At 45.1% G+C, this 21,245-nt stretch overlaps 1 protein-coding gene across 1 annotated transcript in view; it reads left to right on the top strand.

Moving 5' to 3' along the window:
• The window catches only part of Etv6 (ETS variant transcription factor 6), a 237,125-nt gene that overhangs the window by 26,379 nt on the left and 189,501 nt on the right, over window positions 1–21,245 (top strand). The window contains exon 2 of the mRNA XM_052175098.1: window positions 17,504–17,725. Within this exon, the coding sequence (XP_052031058.1) occupies window positions 17,531–17,725 (195 nt within the window). The 5' untranslated portion in view covers window positions 17,504–17,530. The remainder of the gene's footprint in view (window positions 1–17,503; window positions 17,726–21,245) is intronic.

A 21,245-nucleotide genomic window follows, 5' to 3' on the forward strand; every position in this document is an offset into this window, starting at 1 on the left:
GCACTGTCTACTCACTCGTGACCTTTCTCTAAAGCACATAGAGTGATGCATATTGGACACACCAGTCGGCCTGTACCTTGGGGACAGGCAGACTACCCCAGCAAACAATGCACGGAATTCGGCTGACAATAAAGAACAGCCCGTGCGCGTGGCCAGATCGCTTCCTTCCTTCCTGTCCTGCCTGGGTTTTTGAGAAAGCTCCTGCTTATGAATTCCACAGGCTATGGGACACAGCTTATAAACTGCCAGAGGGTGCTCAGATGGATGTGTGGAGGAAGAGGGAAAGCAGAAATTCTGAGCCAGGGAGCAGATGGCCGGCCCATGTGACCTACGAAGGGACGCTCTATCTCTGAAAGTTAAAATGCAACTGTTACTTCTTAGATGTGGAGTTCTCATTAAGGGGTGCCCAGTCTCTAGTTCTCGAATGGGTACTTCCCTTAAGGGTCTACCACCCGAAGAGAACATAATGTGCCTCTTGCTCTGAGTCTATGCAAAAAGAACCTGAGAATTTTCTCTGCCCAGCCCCATGTGTGACCCTTCCCAACTGTGTACTGTGGTCAGAGCCTAGGGGATTTTGTAGGTTTGTTTGTGGTGTTTTCCCATCGTGACCCAATTACTCAGTCTTGCATTTGAGAGACAGCTGTTTTCTGATCTTCTTTTCAAAAGAAACTTGTTCTGTGGATGGGTTGGAAGGGACCTCGAGGGTGAAGGTGCCCGATGCCTATGAGGTTCTGGTTCTGGTTCTGAATCAACCAAAGCCTTGCTTCCCTAAGGGAAGATAGGGACCTGGTGATGGTTACGCCCCTCAGTAGTCGTTTATTGAAGATACTTAGAGTGCTGTGGTTCGGGTAGGCAGAACTGGCCCTTTATCAGCTCATGGGATCAGCTAAGCCTCTTATGTATATGTTGGTAAATAGTTGTATATGCAGCAGAAACAAACTGATCAGACCTCATTCTCCAACCTTGAAAGAAAGTTTATTATCACAAGCAGGGTGAACAGTGAAGGGAACGGGAAGATGGACTGTGTGATTTATAGGTAGGTGTGTGTGTGCACGAGCGCATATGTGTTTCTGAGGAACGCTTACTATATGTACGTGTGGAGGCCACAGGCGAGTGGAATCTCTTTCACTCCATCTTTTGTTGAGACAAGGTCTCTCACTGAACTAGGGTTTGTTTCAGCTAGACAAGCTAACCAGTGAGTCCAGAAGAGCTGCCTGTCTTCCCTTCCTAGCTCTGGGTCACGGGTGTGTATTACTATGTCCAGCTTTTCTGTCGATACTGGGGGGATTTGAACTCAGGTCCCCTTCCTTATGCAGTGGTCACTTTACCCATGGGACCATGTCCCTAGTCCTGGAACATATATACATCTCCCAGGTGTCACTGGTTTCAGAATTGCCCAGAAAATGTTTGGAGCCTGGTAGAGATCACCCTTGCATTCTGTTACAAAGTTCAGAAGGAAAGGAAAGAAGAAAGGGGATCCTGATACTCCTTTACGTTTGGTAATACATACCTAAAGATTTGTGCGTTGCTGAATGTGGACTGTCTACACATGCCAATCCTTTAAAGATTCGTGATGTAGTCTCTAGTCAGCTACTGTATAGTGTCTATATAGTCTACAGCCAAAGGAGGTGTTAATTTAAAATAAGGCTTGGGTTTTTTTTCCCCCTATAGAGTAGAAATAGCGAAATGGTCCTGATAAGCACACAACACTGCAGGCAAGTTTCAGACCCGCATCTCAGTCCTTGCCTGATGTTTTCTTGCTGCTCTTTAGCCCCTGTTCATGTCACTTTCCCCGTTAGTGTGGAAATCTCTAATCCTGGGTGATGATGCCTTTGGAGGTGACTGCATACCGTCATTGGATGGCGAGCGGTCCCGTGAGGTGGCACAAGAATCTGACTTGTTTGTTTCTCCGTCAGATCTCAACAGAGAAGCGCCTCCCTAGCCCTTGGCATCGTTTCATCCCAGACTGCTGGCAGTCTGTGCTCATTCCCTCGTACGCGCTGGTTCAAGCCCTGGCAAGGCTGCTCAGCCTCGTACATGTCTGCTCGCCTCTCTGCTCCTGTTTCTCGCTGCTTTCCCTTGGACTGCCTTTGCCCGTGCCAGCTCTCCATGAAGAGCAGTCTTCTGGAATTTGCCTGTGCCTTTCTGTGGGGTCCTTCTGTCTTGTATTCTCTCAAGTGACTGTGCAGTTCTAGGTCTTATCTCCCAAGAGCCTGAACTCTGGTGTGAGAGGTACCTGCACCCCTCCCTTTTTGTTTCCAGTACTGAGAATTGAACCCAGGACCTTGCATATACTGAGCAAGCTTTCTACCACAGAGCAGAATCTCTAATCTCTTCCACCGACCTCTGTCACTTTATTTTGAGACATTATCTTGCTATGTTGCCTAGTCTGGTTTCAAACTCTGCAGTCCAGGCATGCCGTAGATTCCAGAAATCCTCTTATTTGAGCCTTGGGAGAAGCCAGGTTCTTAGGCAGGGTCTCCCTAAGTACTCCAGGCTAGACTTGAACTCACCGTCCTTCTGACTTAGCCTCCACGCTGTGGAATTGCAAGCATGCATCACCACGTCTGGCCCACATACCCTTCTTACATGCTGTCTAGAGTGCACACTGTGAAACTTCTAGCACATTCTTCTTAACTATCTTCCACTCCTTCATGTGAGCCCATCAGGTCACGATCCCTTTTGGTTTTGTGCTTATCACCACAAAATTGGACATGAAACTGTTCAATTGTTGAAAGAATGAGTGTATCTGAAATAGATTATGGGGACTGATATGATGGTTAATTGAGTGAAGGGGCTTGCTGTGTATGTCTCATGACCTGAGTTCAATCCCCAGAACCTATGTAAGGGAGGAAGGAAAGAGACAACTCCACAACATTGCCCTCTGCCCTCCAGATGTATGCAATGGCACATGAGCCTGACCTGCATGTGTATGCATGCATGTGTGCAAATGCACGTGTGTGCGGAAACACAGAGACACAGACAGACAGACAGACAGACAGACACACACACACACACACACACACAAAATCAAATAAAGGAGAGCATGGTAAAAGAAATTACAGTTGCTCATGGCTGAGGCTGGTGTTGTCTTGGGCTCCAGGACTTGGCCCAGCCGTTCATAGCTGTAGTGGGGTCTGAGAAGTTTTCTTCTGCAGAGAGAACAGTGTGTAGTTTTAAAGTTTCGCTTGTGAATTCAGATTCTTGAGTTGTCCATGAGAGGCACTGGTGTGGTTCTCAGACTGAGTTTCTGCTTATTGTTGAGTGCTGACCAAATCAACTAAAGGAAGGTCTTTCCTACCATTTGCCTCTCCCTGCTCTAAGCATGCAGTGCCTCTTGGCTTGGTTTTGTAAGACAAGGAAGAGGATCACAGATGGGTTCTGGCTGCTGCCTCTGAAAAGGGAAAGGAAGAGGTATGGGTCTAGCTCTGGGCTGAACCTTTCTCTGCTCCCTCCCTCCTCCTTTGTTGTCCTCCCTCCCCCTTGCTCCCTCTCTCTGCCTATAATTGTAAATCTGCGTAGAACCAGAACTGAAACCCCAAGTTACTTCCTACCCGGAGTAGTAAGACATACACATCTTTGGATACATATATAAATACATATGTACATATGGGCATTTATACATCCAACTGCCTTTGGCCCGTTATGACAGCCCTACACAGAGACCTATAGAGAGACTGTTTCTTTAGCAGATCTATGACAGTTACTCTGAATCCTTCTTGTTTTGTGGTCCAGAATGTAGCCAGAAGAACATGGGCTGTGTAATAACGTAGCCCAGTGACGCAGATTAGTTGGACAAACACTCAAGGAATTCCTGTGATGTGCTAGGTATTGAAATTACCAGTGTCACTGTGACCAAGACTTGACATAAACAACTTGGGGGAAGAAACATTTGTGAGGGCCTGGGGTTTTAGAAGTGTCAGTCCACCATGGTTAGAACTGTGTGACAGGCCAGAGAGGCTTGGATTGCTGTAACTGGGAACCAGAGAGCAAGAAAGCTGGGCCTGGGCCCACAGCCTACGGAATGTTGCTGCCTGAATCCAGGTTGGGGTTTCTCTTCAAGCTGATGCTCCTTAGAGATACAACCTCACAGGCGCACCTGAAGGATGTCTTCCTGGTGTTTCTGAGCACTGCCAGTTTGACAATCAAGATTAGCCATGGCACAAGGGGGAAATGAAGGGCCTCTGGTTTAAGAGACTGGCTGTGGAACATGGCCAAGCTAGTGCCACTGGCCCTTAGAGAAATAATTTAACGTCACGAAACTTCTCCTTCCATGAAACTTCCTGTTTCTTAGCTGCAAAACGAGGATGATAGCACCAAAGAGTCTAGGCCAAGAACTTCCACCAAATTCTATCTGCCAGACATCTGTATATTTCAGGGCAGTTGCTTCCGCCCTGCCTGACCTCCTCTGATAAGGAGGCGCCCCCTCCCATGGTTTCTTCTGTGGCGTTTCCCTCCGTTTTTCAGGCTTCATTTACCTATGCCAGAATCTGTGCCATTGTGCACCATACACTTGCTATTTAGTTAACCAACAAGGACTTTGAATGGCCAAGTACTGTACATTGTTATTACATGTATGTATGTATGTATGTATGTGTATATATATATGTATGTATATATATGTATATATATGTGTGTGTATACACACACACACACACACACACACACACACACACTGTTATTACAAGGACTCATCGAAGAAACAAATGTAAAAGGGAGGGTGTTTTGAGGTCCTTTAAGGATATCCTGGCAGACCCGATTCCAGTCTGAATGTCAGTGTGAAGACTTTTGGTCATGGCTACTGATCTACTGCCCTGGGTGATAAAATCTGTTGAGGGCAGGGAAGATGCCTTTAATATGGAGCTCAGTGCAGTCAGGACATGGTTTCTTCTGTGGCCAGAGCTCACAGTGGTTGTTTTCTGCAGTTCACATAGTGGCACCTGCTTCCTCCTGGCTTTCTGTCCCTTTGTAGAGAGAATAGTTTCTGGTTATCTTAGGATTGCTTTTCCTGTTCTGACTATATCTTGTTCATTTAAAAAGAATGATGTGCACCATTGTATTGGGGTTCTCTAGAGAAAGAGAACCAGTAAATTTTTTGCATGTATTAATTCATATATCAGTTAATTAAGATGTATTAGCTCACATGACTGTGGAGGATGAGGCGGGTGTATCCTGTGATCTTCTGCTGTCTTCAGGCAGGCGCCCGGGGAAGCCAGGTGTCTAATTCACTCACAGTCTAAAGGCCTAGTTACACAGGTTGCTGGGGACTAGCAGATGAGATGAGTTATCCCAGCTCAGACTGTGGAGCAGGAGGGGAAAGGCTATAACCGATGGAGTCTTCCTTTTTCTGCTTCAAGTTTTCCAAGCCTGAGGGCACTAGTTCATGCTGTCCTCACAAGGAAGGGCATCACTCCTGAATCTACAGCTTCAAATGCTGAGATTACCAGGAAATAGCCTCAGAGAAGAAGTCTGAGATGATTGGAACCTCGTGATCCAGGAAAGAGTGTATGCAAAATTAACACAGGTATTAATGTCACCTCAGAGGAAAGTAATGTTCCGGCTTTGTGTGAGTGTATGAGTGTGTGTGTGTGTGTGTATGTGTGTTTATGTGTGTATCCTCATATGTGCACGTGTACACACAGGAGTAAGAACTTTAAAACAATCTGAACGTGTAGGAAGGAAAGACCTAGCTTAAACATCAGTTTTTCCTTACCCAGATCTTTGACTCTTTTTGAAATAAAAGGTGGGTAGTTGTGTGTAGTCTCCTTGTTTGAGTTAGTGAGCATAAGTTATGAATAAGTGAAGGATTGAATGAAGAACATGACTTCTTCCCACAGGTTCTTTTTCTACGTAGGTCCCCTGTGCTAGGAGACACTCATTTTCTCCCCTTCTGGACAGACTTGCCACCAAGTTCACACAGAGCAAGTTAAATGGCCTTGATGCTTCTCACGCCTATAAATAGGTGCTTTTAAAAATGGGGCCGCCGTGGGACCTGACCATTCTTGTCATTCTCCTTTCTCTTCCTATAGGGAAATGGCACATTTAGAAAGAGTACGTGGTGTCTGATGCTTTGCGTCTTTCACAGGCCTATCAAAGTGATCGCGACTGGCAGCTCTGACTTGCAGGCTTGCTTGTCGTATTGGGCATTTTTTGTCGCTGTTTAGTTTTTTTGACAGCTTGACCCAAGCCAGTGCCATTTGACAAGAGAGAGCCTCAGTTAAGAAAGCGTTCTCCTCAGATTGGCCTCTTAGGCAGGCCTGTGGGGCTTTTCCCTGATGATGTAGAAGAGCTTAGCTTACCTTGAGTGGTAGGTACCATTGCTAGGCACGTGGTCCGGGGGTGTTGAAGCAGTTCTTCTCCATGGCCTTTGTTAAGTTTCTGCCTCCAGATTCTTGCCTGCTTGAATCAAGTTCTGTTTTGAGTTCCTGCCCTGGTGTCTCTGAATGATGTGCCTCAGTGACTGACTGTCACCTGTAAACCAAATACACCGTTTACCTTCAAGATGGTCAATGTTTTATCATAGCAGTAGGAAGCAAACGAATGCTCCACCGAGCAGCCCGCCCGTCTTCTGCTGGTCTCCATCACTCTGACATCTTCGGGGTTAACACACACCTCCTCACTGCTCTACTCTTCCGGGTGTACAGGCATCTCTGCATTTCTTTGACATCAGCGCAGTGTTATTGTGGCTGGGAATCAGGCCCCTCTGTGCCCTTGATTAAGCTATTTCCCAGTGTCTTCTGGTTTATCTGTGAAGCTGAGAGATGAGCTTCCGGTTCTCTGGCCGTCAGGGCATTTTGACCCCTGAAAGGATGTGGGTGAAGTTTTCGTCTTTCATACCTTTCTTCCAAGGAACATCCAGGTCATCTCAGTTATGACTCAAAATACCATTGCACTGCTCTGGTTCTTGTAGAAATAAAAAAACTTATATGTTTTAAGAGACAGTCCATCAACTTAATTCTAACTTATAAGCCAACTTAACATATAATTTACCGTTATTGGGTTTTTGTTTTATGTTTCCTTTGGAGACCGGGCCTCACGTCGCCCCTGGTGGCCTTGAATGTGGCTGAGGATGACAGCGGTGTTCTGAGTCTCTTGGCCACTAGTGCCTGAGAGCTGGGGCTAGAGACCTTTGCTTCTGTGGTTAGTTTATGTAGTGCTATGGCTCAAACCAGGGCATTGTGCGTTCTAGGCAAGCACTCAGAATTAGCTACATTTTCCAACTCATTTCTGTACTTCTTCTTTACTTGCATGTGTGTGTGTGTGTGTGTGTGTATTTGTGTGTGTACCACAGCAGGTACATATGGAGCCCAGGCTGGTCTCCATTTCAGAGGAGTCCATTTGCCTCAGCCTTCTCCCAAATCCTGGAATTATAGACATGAACCACCACACCTAACAAGCATTTGTCCTCTCTGTGTCTCCCACCCCTGTCCCCATGCCCTTTCTAAGCTGCTTCTGGTAGTAGAGGATTTTTGCTTCTTTGATTTTTGATTAAAGAACCTTTTCCTCCCTTTGTACAACCCCTGACTTCACCCTCCAAGGCCCACATTACATGCTCAGTGAGGGCAGGAAGTACTCTGGGCTGATTTTCTTGCAGCCAGTGATTAACTTCCTCCATTGAGGATGCGTTTAAGGGGAAGAGCCCACAGCACAGTGCTTGTTATTGCCTATCACTGTCTCACCTTCCTGCAGCAGAGAGAGAGAGAGAGAGAGAGAGAGAGAGAGAGAGAGAGAGAGCGAGCTTCTTAGAACCTAATTAGAGCATATCCCAGTGGCGTTGATGGGCTCCCCCTCCTCTGACCACATCTGTATTCTCACACGTATAGCAGACAGTTACTGCTCATGGCAGGGGGTGGCCACAGAGAAGGGACTCCTTTCCCTTAAGGCTTGTTTAAGGGGTTCACTCTTTCTCCTCCCCTCCCCCCAGTCTTTGTTGTCTCCCTTCCTTATGTAATGTTCCTTAGAGTCTCTGAGAGCTGGGGATATAGCTGAGCTTTGCAGCGCTTGCAGGCTTTTCTCGGGGCTCTGGGTTCGATTCTCAGCACTTCAGGATCACAAGTGCAAAGAACAGCACACATTGCTTTTGGATCCTGAGGTAGACATATGGGCAACTGGGGTATTTCAAAACCACTGTAGTCTGGTCAGTGCTTCCTGGTGGCATTGGCAAAGAGAGCCTGCATCCCAAGGAAATGTATTTCTTCCTATTAAAGACATGGCTGCTCTCCCTACCATGTATGTAGGTGTTGACAATGGCCACTTGTCACCATCTGGCCTCCGTTGGAGCAGCTGGAACACCCTCTAGACCATTGGGTACATTTGCTTTTTAGGGTAGTTTTTGTTTAGCTTGTATGTTGGGTGGAATATATGGTCCTACTATCTTTTTCTTTTTCTTTTTAAGGATATTTATTTATTTATGTATATGAGCACACCGATCTTCAGACATACCAGAAGGGGGCATCAGATCCAGTTACAGATGGTTGAGAGCCACCATGTAGTTGCTGGGAATTGAACTCGGGACCTCTGGAAAAGCAGTCAGTGCTCTTAACCGCTCAGCCATCTCTCCAGGCCCCCCCACGCCCCCAAGCCCCCTTAGTCCTACTTTCTTTGTTCTTGATTATCTGAACAATTTGTCTTTCCTCGATTTTCAGCAAACATAGACAGAGTTAAAGTTAGCTATTTATACTTTCAAAAATGTTATGCTGTTTCTTCTGCAGTTCTTGTTTTTGTTTGTTTGTCTATTTTTGTTATGGGTCCTGTGACCTGTGGGATGCTCAGAAAAGCAGGAGATACGGATGGAAGCTTCTGATCATGGAGCTCTGTTCTGCCCTGGCATAGGTCCACAGATCACCGGTGATGAACAAATCTTTGGTGCATACTTTTTGTTTATGTTCATTGTGTTGCCAATTGTTTTCTTTTAAAGTATGATTCAACCAAGATAAAAAGTATAAACTCATTATTTTACTAACGGAATTTACCTACTTTTTTTTGTTTTGTTTTTGTTTTTTTTGTTTTTTGTGACCTCAGACTGTGACCAGTTTTAGGTTCTGATGTCTATTCCACTAGATCATATGACTTTCTCATTAACTTGTGGTCCAAGACTGGAGAGAGGAAGGGAACAGGAGAGAAGAAGTCTCAGGGCTTCTTTTTAAGTGTGACTTTTACTTTCTCTCACCCTTGCATCTCAGGAAAGTTAGAGCAGACTGTGGGCCTGAATTTAGAGTTTGTTTTCCTAGAAATGTCACTAGACTATAAACGCAGAAACAGTAAACTCAGAAACAGATTGCCCCAAGAAAAATTCCCTAACGAGTTGTTATTTCTCCTCTTATGTCACCTTTTCTCTTGTAAGATTCAGTCTCATAACATAACTTCACAGTGTCCTCAAACTTCCTAGCTAGGAACAGTCTCTTAGGAAGAGAGTTGCTGATTAATTCAGTGGAGGCACATTACCTCATGGACGGACAAAAGGACAGACATCTATTATGGACATTGCCAGCTGAGTTAGAAGTGGTCCATGGGTGTTGGTCCTGCATGTAGGGAGGTTGAGTAATGATGAGACAAATCAGGTTTACCTGTGCTTCTGGTAATGCAAAATGACCTTGGTTATTTATACAACACCAGTGTTAGCTTCATATGTACCATGAGCGATTTCAACAACTAGACAGTAGTAACAGGTGACAACCAGGTCTTTTTCTTATCAGCAGTTCTAACAATCCATGGTATCTAATCTCTGGTGTATTTTTTTTTTTATTGTTGATATTTGATAAGTCAAATGAGCATCTAGTTTCATTTATTATTTCTAAATAAAAGGTTTTATTTACTGTGTTTTGTGTATGTGTGCTGTGGGAGTGAGGAAAGAATGAATGAATTGAACCCTGGTGTGCTATTGTTTGTAATCTCTCTCCCTCCCTCCCCTCCCCATACTCCTTTCCCCCCTCCATTTCTTCCCTCCCCCCACCCCCCACCCCCATGTATGCATGTGTTCCCTTCTGGTTGTTTTTGAGGCAGTGTTCCCTTCTGGTTGTTTTTGAGGCAGTGTTCCCTTCTGGTTGTTTTTGAGGCAGAGTCTCTCTTGCTGTTTCTGCTCCTGTACTGCACAAAGGGGTTCCCTGCTGTGTCACCTTCTGCCTTCTCTCTCACAGTAGGGATGCTGGGAATAAGATTACAAACCCCAGCCGCTGCATCCAACTTTTTGAAGTAGGTATCATGAATTAGATGCATTTGGTCAGGACTGTCTGGTATGCATGTCCACCCATGGGGCCTTCTTGCTGGCCCAAACATCTTGTTTTAGTTAATTTTAAGACATCCCCCCCCCCTTTTTTCTGTCCCTCTGATATTTTGCTAATGAAGTTTTTCCATCCTGAGACCAATGCTTTTCATTTTTACTATTTAGCTTTAAAATGTTTATTAGATATTTCCACATATATTCAAAAGCAGTAAGAATGACAGACCATTTTACACACATATCACTGAGCTTTGACAGTTACCAGTGCATGAGTTATCTTGCCCTATGCCCTACCCTTTGCATCCCTGTGCCAACCTGTTATTTTATAGTACTATATAAATCCCTTGTAGTTCCAGCTATAAACACTTAAGTATGTCTTTAACATCCTTTAAAAACAAACAAAATGCCATCATTACATCTAACAAAGCTAACAGTAATTTCTTCATATTATCTAATTACTACCTAGAGTTCAGATGTAGCATCTAGATGGTACAGAGGGCTCAGCTAGTAAAATGTAGTCTCTAGGTTTCAACTCGCACACGAAGATAAGTGAAATTAAAACGCAGTTTGCTCATGATCAGGGCTCTCCGAGAACCACACTGGATCATGTAAGCATGACCTTGGGCGTGGCTCTGCTCCTCTCTGTAGAATGCTCCCAGAGGTTCCAAGAAGGTGGCAGGAGAGCTGAGGTCTGTTGAGAAGGTGGCACTTACTGTACAGAGTTTGGGCAGTCATTTGTGTCGGCAAACTTTTTTCCTGATTAGGGCAGACAGCCATCATTGCACAGTGATCTTTGTGCCAATTCATGGTTGAGTTGTGTATCAATTATACCTCTTGGATATTTAAATATCCAACTTCCTTATTGGATATTTAATATAATAATAATAATAACAATAATAATAATAATAATAATAATAATAATAATAATAATAATAGAACATTCAGGATTCCTTTCAGCCCCATAGGGCACAACTCTTATGTGCTTGTGAGAAGAAAGCCTCGTTTCTCAGGACATCTTCCTTCTTGGATTTGGGGCACTTCCTGATTCTTTCTGGGTAAAAGTTACATTTCTCCCCCTTTCTCGTGACTTTTAAAACTTCTTCTCTGGGTGAGAACCAGGAAGTAGGAAGTGAGTGTCTAAAACCCAACACTGTATTTTCTCACGCACGTGAATGTCTCTGTGGCTGGTGAAGGGAAGGGAGGGTCCACCAGAAAACTGGTCCTTATCAAATCTAATGTAAATTCAGTCGCAAATAGCACTAGAGTCTTGTCTTAATCTTTTCTGTAATAAAGGTGAAATGGGGTATTATGCTTGTATAACTGAACAAAAGTAGACATCCCGGCCTTTGTCTTCTCAGCACTGAGAGGAGAATGTGAAAGAGAAGTATACACACACACACACACACACACACACACACACACACAGAGCCTTCTCCAGACACAGCCAGCCAAGTCAGACTAAACGTTCACAGACTCTTTAGAGTCCACAGTGGAAGCTTTTGTTGATTGTCATAGTTTTCAACTTACAAGAAAGTCTTCAGACACAGTATTCATCGCTGACATCTACCCAAAGTGTGATTCCTCTGTGTTTGTTACCTGTGATGGCTCCTGCTTGTGTAATCTGTGCAGCTATGATTCTTCCTCATCTGTCTGCACTTTGCCCGCCTCAGTGAGCTTGAGCTCATTCGCCAGGCGCCGTTGGGCCTTTCTTCCCGGCAGGTGGACAGAACCTTAGAGGAGATTCGCTTTGTCTCTGACATCTCAGTTCTTCTATGGCTGGAGCTTCCAAGGGTAGACCAGATAACTGTTTCTCTCAGCCTGCCAGGAATTCATCATTGTGTCTCTTAGGAACCTTTTGTGACTTTCAGAGACCATTTTCACACCACGGCTTGTCAGAGGTGTATGAGATATTATCACAATGGTACACAGATTTCTTATCAATAACTTAGCCTCCATCAAGTCTCAGTGCCTCTGATACTTATGAAAAAATTCATTTATTTAGTTGAGGGGCTATGGGGATGGGAGGATGCATGCATATGTAGAGATCAGAGGATAATTTGTCAGTTTTTCCTTCCAGTATGTGAGGCCTGGGGATTAAACTCAGTCTATCAGGTGTGGCCGCAAATATTTTACCCCAACGAGCCATAACATTTAAATTTGCCAGGGATTTATTGAGACAGGGTCTAGTTCTGAAGCCCAGACTAGCCTGGAACTCGCTGTGTGCCTCAGGCTGCCTTGCTTTTTTAAATGTTAGGATGGTACATGTGTACCAGCAGACCCTACAGGACTGAAAGGAGCAGGGGGGCGGGATAGGCTCACATATCCCTGGGCAATCAATTCCTTGCTGTGAGGGTGTGAGCACATGCATTCCCCGGCAAAGAAAAGCTGAGCAGCTGTGGTCCTCACCTCTAAGGCGTTTGTAGCCGGGTTGAGATAAGACCTGTGTCTGAGATAAGTCATTCTGTCTTGCGGTAAACATTAAAGAGACCCGCCAAGTTCCTGAGCTAGGCCCAGTAACTCTCTGCTGCCTCGTCCTGCAGGCTCTGCCTCTAGCTAGCCCCCTCAGAGACCAATCTTGTGTTCCTAGCTCTGGTTCCCTTGTCCCTGGAGCCTCTAGTTCCTTCTCAGCCATAAACCCCTGTAGTCGGCAGTCCCACATTCCAGTAACCAAGTAGAACTGCCACGTTCGTTCCCGCACTCCAGCTGCTTTCTGCCCCAGCAGGGCCGGAACTCCCGAGTTCCCTTCACTGCCACACCAGCCTTGTCCACACCCAGCAACCTGGTAGAAATAAAACTCTTAAAGCATATAGTTAACCAATCGGATTTATGTATCAACAAATTCTCGAGTCACAAGATGCCAATGCCATAATTTCAGAACCAATTGATAATGATAAAAACTGCCCACCTAGATTAGACAAATTATCCCAATTATTCTAACCTTTATGATATCATAACTACCTGTGGCTATTTAAAGCCATGCTGGTTCAGGCTCTTCTTCCTGTCTGTCTGCTTCCATCTTGGCTTCTGTCCTCCTGAGATGATCTCTGTCTCTGCAACACTTATCTCCGCCTTCCTTTTCCCTGTCCAATCACAGGCCTCCTGCTGCACTAATAGTTAATGTAATTGGGCAAGGGAAAATCCCGTCACAATAGTACAAAGTGGTATGGGATCACTGTGGAAAAAAGACTTTAAAAGATGTAGAGGGTTCCTCAAGTTAGGATAGTGTAGTAGGAAAGGCTTATGAAGAGCGTGCTAAGTACTGATCACACCTTCTGTAGGTGTTCACTGATTTGATCTTTGCATGATAATGTGTCTGCAAAACAGGCGTTTCTCAGTCTCCCGTTTTACAGCTCTGAAACTAAGCAAGGATAGTCCGCACATCTGGGGATGCTGGGGCCTCTGTCAGGTTCTGGGTGCCTGACTCTAGAACCACAGTCATTTCAATGCCAAAGAAGCCTGGGGTGACTTGACCAAAGAAAGCAGACCATGCCCTGAAGGAAAGGCAACAGGAGAATATTTAAAGGGCCCCAGTGTGGCCGAAGGCACTTGGATTTGATCCAGTAAGTAGTTGGAGAACCAGCGAATGAACTTGGAAAGAAATGTCACGATTGCCTGGAGGGGACAGATGTCTCCACGTGTTGTGTGTCAGCCATTGGGATGAGAGCTCCGGCTTTGTGATCATTTCTGCTCACTCTGTCCTGTGTGCTGTCCCTTTGACTTTCAGCTAGCTCCTTCCCCCTTGGTCTTGTGGGATCATTAGTTCCCGGTTCTCAGTGGACAAGGAAGTAGTTGCACACTGTCTTTTTGGTTATTGGGACTTTCGGAATAACCCTCAGGAGCCCAAGATCCTATTTCTGAAGCCTCCACGAACAGTAGAAGGTAAAATAGCATAGTGCCCCTTTCAGGGTCTCCAGATTTGATGTAAAACAAACAACTCAGATTTCAGGGCATCCTTCAGAATCCAGAAGGATGGTGACACATGGAGACCCTTCGAGGATAGTGATGACCTCAGTCATCCTAACAGGTTCTTATTTAGCCCCTGGGGTTGACTAGAAGAATCTCTGTCAATTAATGAAGACTGTGCTTAGAGATAGGTTAGGCCTGTAGCCAGCACTTTCCACTTCAGGGTGATTAATTCACAATTTCGGTACAAGCCCCAAATCAGTGGATAATAGCAACGGTGGCTCAAAGAGGCCAACGTTTGAAGGGACACGGGTCTCCTGAAGAAACGAGAACGACAAGGAACAAAGGTTAGTTCCTACATCTCTTTCCTTTTTTTAGACAAAGGAAATAGGTGATGAAGAAATGTTTTGGCAAGATCTCTCGACAAGCAGGTCCAGGGCTCATCCCAGCAGGGAAAATTCCAGAAGAGTTGCTTAGAATGTGAAGAACATTTCAAAGTCTACAAGTAGAGGGCAACCTTTGTGTCCTCAAAAGTTCGGGGACAGTGCCTGTTTTTCTAAAAATGTTATGTTGTGTGGAGAATCTCTGTAGAGCCCAGAATCAATAGAGGAAGGCTCTGCTTTGAAGCAGACATCTGGGCCGAGGTGGGCAGGGCTTGGAGCAGATGCTTTCTGAGGCGTGTTATGAATAGTTAATGACACCATAGGCTCTTACTGCTTTAAAAATTATTTATTATTATTTGTGTCGTGTGTGTGTGTGTGTGTGTGTGTGTGTGTGTGTGTGTGTGTGTGGCACAGTGTATGTGAGGACATCAGAGGATTTCGCTTGTGAGTTGGTCTTTTCTTTCCACTTTGCATTTTTCTCTTCTGTCTGCCATGTTGCGTATTCCAGGAGAGTTGCCCTAGAGTCTTCAGCTGATTGTCCTGTCGCTGCCTCCTGTCTTGCTGTCAGGATGTCAGTGTTTCAGATGAAGTCCGCCAATCCTGACTCTCTTAGGTGGATCTGACTCAGCCCGTTAGGTTTCCATGGCAGGTGCTTTTAACCATCTTGCTGGTCCCATTCACTGGAAACTTTACATTTTGTTTTAATAATGAAGCAATCTCAATTTGAGATAGGGCCTTAGTAGACCAATACTGGTTTAGAACTCGGTCTTCTGGCCTCCTCTTCCAGAGGACTACAGGTGTGCACACACCTTGTCTGGAAGTACTTTATTTTAAACCCTGGCTAGTTTATCTTGGGTCTCACATCTGGGAGAAAGATGTGAATTTGCTGACCTCCTGACATAAATGTTCACTGTTAGGCTAACAAGCAAAATTACCAGGCGAGGCTACAGTTTGCTTTTCTGGTGCTAACATTTCGCCATTTTTCTAAGAGGAAATTAAGTGACCTCCACTGAACTCCCATGTAAGTGGCTTAGTTTGACAGTGTTTGGAGGAGCAGCACGGTGCCTTTCAGGGGCACTGGATCCATCTCACCTATGTTTCTCCTGTCCACACCGCAAGGTGTGCTCTCTCCAGAGTCATTGGTCCTTCCCTGGGACAAATGGAACCTCTCCCTTGTCTCCTTTGTTTTTTCTCTAACATCTACTCGCACCCTCACTAGGGCCCGCCATGCACGCCTCACTGTGAGGTATACCTCCCAGAGAAGGTAGATGGATTGTCATATACATACAGGCACAGGATGATGTTCTTCCCAGAAGCAGAGAACATACAGTGTCACAGGCCACATGTATGATGCCATTTGGGAAGGGTCAGCATATTTAGGGACGAGATGAAGGCCGGACCCTGAGTACTCTGTGAACTAAGGCAATTGAGATGCTTTTGGTGTCATCCTAAGCTCAGGATCCCCTTGCAAGAAAGAGGCAGCTGTATGGACAGAGGGTTTGTAGAGTAGTCAGCCCCCTTTCAGCTGGTCATCCAGTCACAGGCTGGTGAGTTAGTTAATGTTAGGACACACACAAACACACACACACTCATGCATGTAACACCATGTTACAGTATCTATAAATTTATTTTTAATATTGGGCTTTTACACAAAGAATTGGATTTGTGACAGTTTTACTTCCTAATTTTACTTAGTATGCAATATTTGATAAGCAACTTTTCAGTCAGTTCCAGCTGCCACAATGGTCGTAAGTGAGGTGTCATATTAATAGAATTCATTTCTCTCTCTTCAGAAGATTGGAGGTTTGGCATGGCCAGTCGCTGGTCAGGGCCCTCTTCTGAGCCATAGACTACTTCCTTCTCCCCGTATCCGCACATTGTAAGCTGGGGAGGGCTCCCCAGTGTCTGGTCATATAAGCGTACAATGCCTTTCACAAAGGTTGTACCCTCACGGCTATTCCCTTTCCAGAGGCTCTGCCTTCTGGTGACATATTGAGTGGCACCAGACAGTGGCACACAGTCCTCCCCCAGCCACACACAAAGCTAGGCTTTTGGTAATAACATAGGTCTGACCAGAGACCCACACCCTTTTCCTGGACATCTCTCTTCCCACCTCTCCCTCCCTCTCCCATTTCAAACTTTCCCCCAATTTATATATATATATATTATTATATTATTACCAAATTATTATATATATATATATATATAAATTGTCTTTGTGCATATACTATAATAGTCACACAAAGACAATTATATATATATATATAATCTCCAGACCCAGCAAGCATCCTTTTGATCCAGTCAGAAAAGGGTACGTTCAAGTGGAAAATTTGTCATGCTGTGTGCCCTACCATTCGGTCACTGGGAGGGAAGGCTTACTGGGGAGAAAGTGTGGTGTTGGTATGAGCCCTGATAATTGGAGAAATGTGAGCTCACAGATAGCTGAGGGAGGCAGGTAAGGTAGAGCATTTTAGAGACGTAAGGGGCAGGGGAACAGGGCACACCGATGTTATAGGGTGTGACTGGCATAGAGTAAAACGTGCCACATCCTGTTAAGTAGACGTAGCTAAGGTGGTCCAAATGGCATTCTTGAGTCTGCGTCTTTTGGTTTGGGGTATATAGATCAACTAAAGTCATTTTTACCCACTTCCAGTGTGTTTATAACTTGATCTTCTAGGTCTGGGACACTTGGGGCCAATTCTCACACCCTTTTCCTCTGTGTCATCCCCATGGTTACGAGGACAGGTGTGATATATACCATAGCAGGGGAACATACCGGTGACTTCTGGTCCTCGTCAGCCTGTCTGGACAGATTCAGGAGTAGGCTGTGTGTCGTGGAGAAGTGTTCTCTCCAGAGACTAGACTGAAATGACTCCACAGTACGGGGGCAACACTACGAGCTGGCAGGGTCCCGAAGCCCACTTCTAGAGTCTTTTGGACCCAGCACTCTCTCCTTGCTCTCTCTGTCCCCAGCTGCTTCTGTCTATTTCCTTTCTAGTGACGAAAACACTTGGGGGTCCTCGGGATGGCTGCCTCACCCACGTGCGTCCCTGACCATCTGTTCTCGGATGCTCTACGGCTAGTAGAGGGAGTGAGGATTTCAGGGAAGAGGACCAGAGAGGCCTGGTGGACAGCAGGAGTCTCTCTTTTCGGAGAAAACAGCCAGTCCTCTGTGGCCAGTTCTTCCTCTAACTGGAGAGATTATACAGCCTCTGTACACGTGAGTGCACACACTTGGGAAGATAGGATGGAACTGTACCAAATAAAAACTTTATTTGAAATGGGTAATTGTAGAAAAATGCATTGCATTATGTCACGGTACAACACAGTGTTATATTGTGGATGGCTTTGGGGAAATCTTTATTTTAGGTTTGTCTTTTTAGATATCTGACTTTTTTTTTTTTTTTTTTTTTTTTGTATTCTTGTACCTTCACAGACTAAGGTTAAGAACACATGGCCTAAAATCTGGTAGCCTGTACTTGAACTCCTTCCTCTGCAGTGTTTTTAGCTCACACAGTTTCCTCATTTTAAAATGGGTCACTAATAACACCCAGCTTTCATACTGGGTTATTAGGAAGGTTATGTGAGATGCAATGCGTATTAACTATTTCATAATAGCTTTTTATGGACTTATTTGAATTTGGGACTCATTTTTTTTTCTTTTTTCTTTTTTTAAATGAAATGTTTCCTCACTAGGACGAGCCAGTCAGAGAGATGGACATTTGAAAACCAGTGGACCATTTTCTGTAGTATTCCCCTGGCTTTTCTGGTGATTTGTTCAGAGGTTAAGCGGGAGGGTGGCATGCCCAGACTGAAGGAACATCTCTGTCTGAACAAGGCTGTCCCCCACTTTCAGAGCACGACTTTAACAAACTCTGTCTCTACAAACCTTTCTCCACCTGGCTCCGTCTCTGTGGGCTGTATTCCCCTGTCTGCTTCTGTGTTTAGCTCTGCACAGTTGGAGTCATTTATCCCTATACACTGTGTGTTTGTCCCATGGCTGTCTTTATAAGACAAGTTCCTGCTGGTACTCTGAATAAGGTGGCCTCTGCTCTCCCTGTGCAAATGCTGCTTTCCTTCTCTTTAAGGAGTCGGGAGATAATTGGTATCAGGTTATCACCCTGCTCTGCTTTTCTTAGATTGATGTGTGGTTTAAAAAAAAAGAAGGGTTGGAGCTTGTCACATAATGGTGACATGTGTGTGACACTTGGTGTGTCTCATCTCTGCCATGTCTGTATTGCGAGTTTTATTCAAGTCTGTGAAAAGGTACTGAAACATTAAACGTGAGAAGCGTTTACATTTTATGGTATTTTTTGTGTATGCCACAATTAAGATGGTGCTGACCATCCTCGTTTCATAAAAATGGTAAGAGAGTCAATGTGATTTGAGTAGATTTTAAAAGAACTGAACTAGGAATCTCTCTTCTGTAATTTAGCATTTTTAGAGTTAAATAAGAAGGTTGGGTGGGGGTTGGAGTATGGGCCAGACCAGAGACAAGTTAGAAAGTTAGAGACAAGAATAAGGGGTAGCAATGGAGGCTGTGACGTTGGAGGGATTGGGGGGGGCGGTTCTTCAGTCCCCGTGGGAATTCTTCCTGCAGGCACTGGGGTTGGCCTGGGTTCTGTCTAATGTCCCATGATCGTGCTCATTCAACTAAGTAGTACTACAGACTTGCCCAACTGTACACTTGTGGTAGGATGTGGGGTGAGGTAAATAAGCTGGAGACAGATTGGCCTAATTAGGGTGTTCGTGGAAAGGATATCGTCTCAATGTTGTCACATCTGATGGATTCTGTGACACATGGAGTCAGATCCTGAGGCAGTTGGTGCAACCATCTTCATGATGTCGTGACCTAGCTACCGCGTAGAGTGTGTTTGAGTTCTCGTGACTGCTCTTTCTCCTTCTTGCCAGTCACCTGTGCTGGAGATCCAGGAGCATCCTGAACGGTTTGGTGGGAGGATCCTAGGTGCTCCCTTGTGCCCTGACACCCTACCTCCAGAGAGCTTTGGAGTCTCATGTTCATCAGTGCCTAGTGTTTGGTTGGTCTTTTCCATCTTGTCAGTGACATCTTTCCTTTTCCTAGTCACCAGCTCATGGGACATTAGAATTAGAAGACCTTAGACATCTTGGTAGTGTAGTCCAGCTCTTCCACCTCAGAGATGGTGACTTGGAAGGCCTGAGGGCATGAAAGCAATACGTGGTAAGAAGAACACGGTATCGTTTTTTATTGCTTGTCTTAGGTTCTTCTATTAGGGTCCTGTGAGTTAAACTAACACAAGGCAGGTGAACAAGATGGAAAGAAAAATACTGTTTTTATATTTCTTTGTCTCATATTGCCCAGTTTCACTCAAAACTTATGATTTAGCTGAGGCTGGCCTTGAAATTGTGATCTCCTGCCTCCATCCCCTCACTGAAGTTCTGCGATTGTAAGCAAGCAGCAAATAGAAATTGAGAAATGGCAGACCACAGCACAGGGAAATTCCCAGTGATAGGGGACTCAGAGGGGCAAAGGGGGTTTTATTTGGGGTTGGTTTTTGGTGTATGTTACTTTTCACCTTCTGACACTGATTTTAGGCATTTGCTTCTTTGTCTTAATACTCATTTCCTATTCACCTAGAAAGTTGAGGACAGATAGCCCTCTGTGTTTTGGTTCTCTTGAGTAAGTAGAAACTCATAGCACTACCTAATAAAAGCCGTCATCTATCACGTGGTCTTATAATCAGCCCAGCACATAGCAGATGCTCAGTAAAGGTTCCCCAGCCTGGTAATTATTAAGTGTTTGGCCTGTTTACTAGACTGTAAACTTGGGAACAGTGACTATTACTTACGTCATTGTGACTGGCATGCGATTAATACTTGGCGTTTGTTGGCTAGGTTGACATGAGTTAATAGAGAAGTCACAGGCCCCACTGTTGCAAATGTTTGTCACATCTACGTGAACAGGTTTCCTTGCTGTCTTCTCATCCCAGACCTCAACTGGTAAATCTGCAGTGAGCAATGTTGGGCTCATTACTGAGGCAGCGGGGCCCCTGCCTTAATTTTATTGCCATAATTCTGCTGAAATTTCTTAGAAACCGACTCCAATGGCAGAGACTTGTTAGGGGGTCACAAATGTCATACCAGCAAATGAGACACATGGACCTACTTGAGAATAATTCTCCCATTCGTAACTGCTCCTCATTGGGAATACTTACCTGTTGACCTTGCTTAGTGATGGCTATAGGCAGCTGACCAGGCAGATTTAGGACCTGGGTCAAGAGAGAAACTTTTTCAGGAAACTGCTGAAAGGCTCCCAGGCCCCATTGCAGTCTTGAGCCCGATGTTTGACATCTGTGGGCCACTTAGTTTCTCTGCTAAAGCTAGAGGATAGGACCAGAACTTCCTTATTCTTAAAATTCCCAGGCCTGTTGAAGAATGTTTAGAATGTTCTAGACTGTTTAAGCATTTCAGAGTAATGGTTTTGGTGGAGACTCGGGTACTTGGGAAGATGTTACCATGAGCACTTTGGGAGCATGGCTGAATGACATGTGACTGTGAGCTGGACACTCAGCCCACCCCGTGTGTGTGTGTGTGTGTCTGTCTGTCTGTCACGCTCAGGTCATGTGAAGGCCAGGGGTCAACTTTGTGTGCCTTCTTCTGTTGCCCTCCGTGTTACTTTTTGAGACAGTTCTCTTGTTTTCATTAGACCAGCTGGCCGGCACGCCCGGGGATCTTTTGGGCCCCAGCCCTTAGTGTGGGGT

This window comes from Apodemus sylvaticus, chromosome 2, assembly GCF_947179515.1.
Source record: "Apodemus sylvaticus chromosome 2, mApoSyl1.1, whole genome shotgun sequence".
Classification (NCBI taxonomy): Eukaryota; Metazoa; Chordata; class Mammalia; order Rodentia; family Muridae; genus Apodemus; species Apodemus sylvaticus.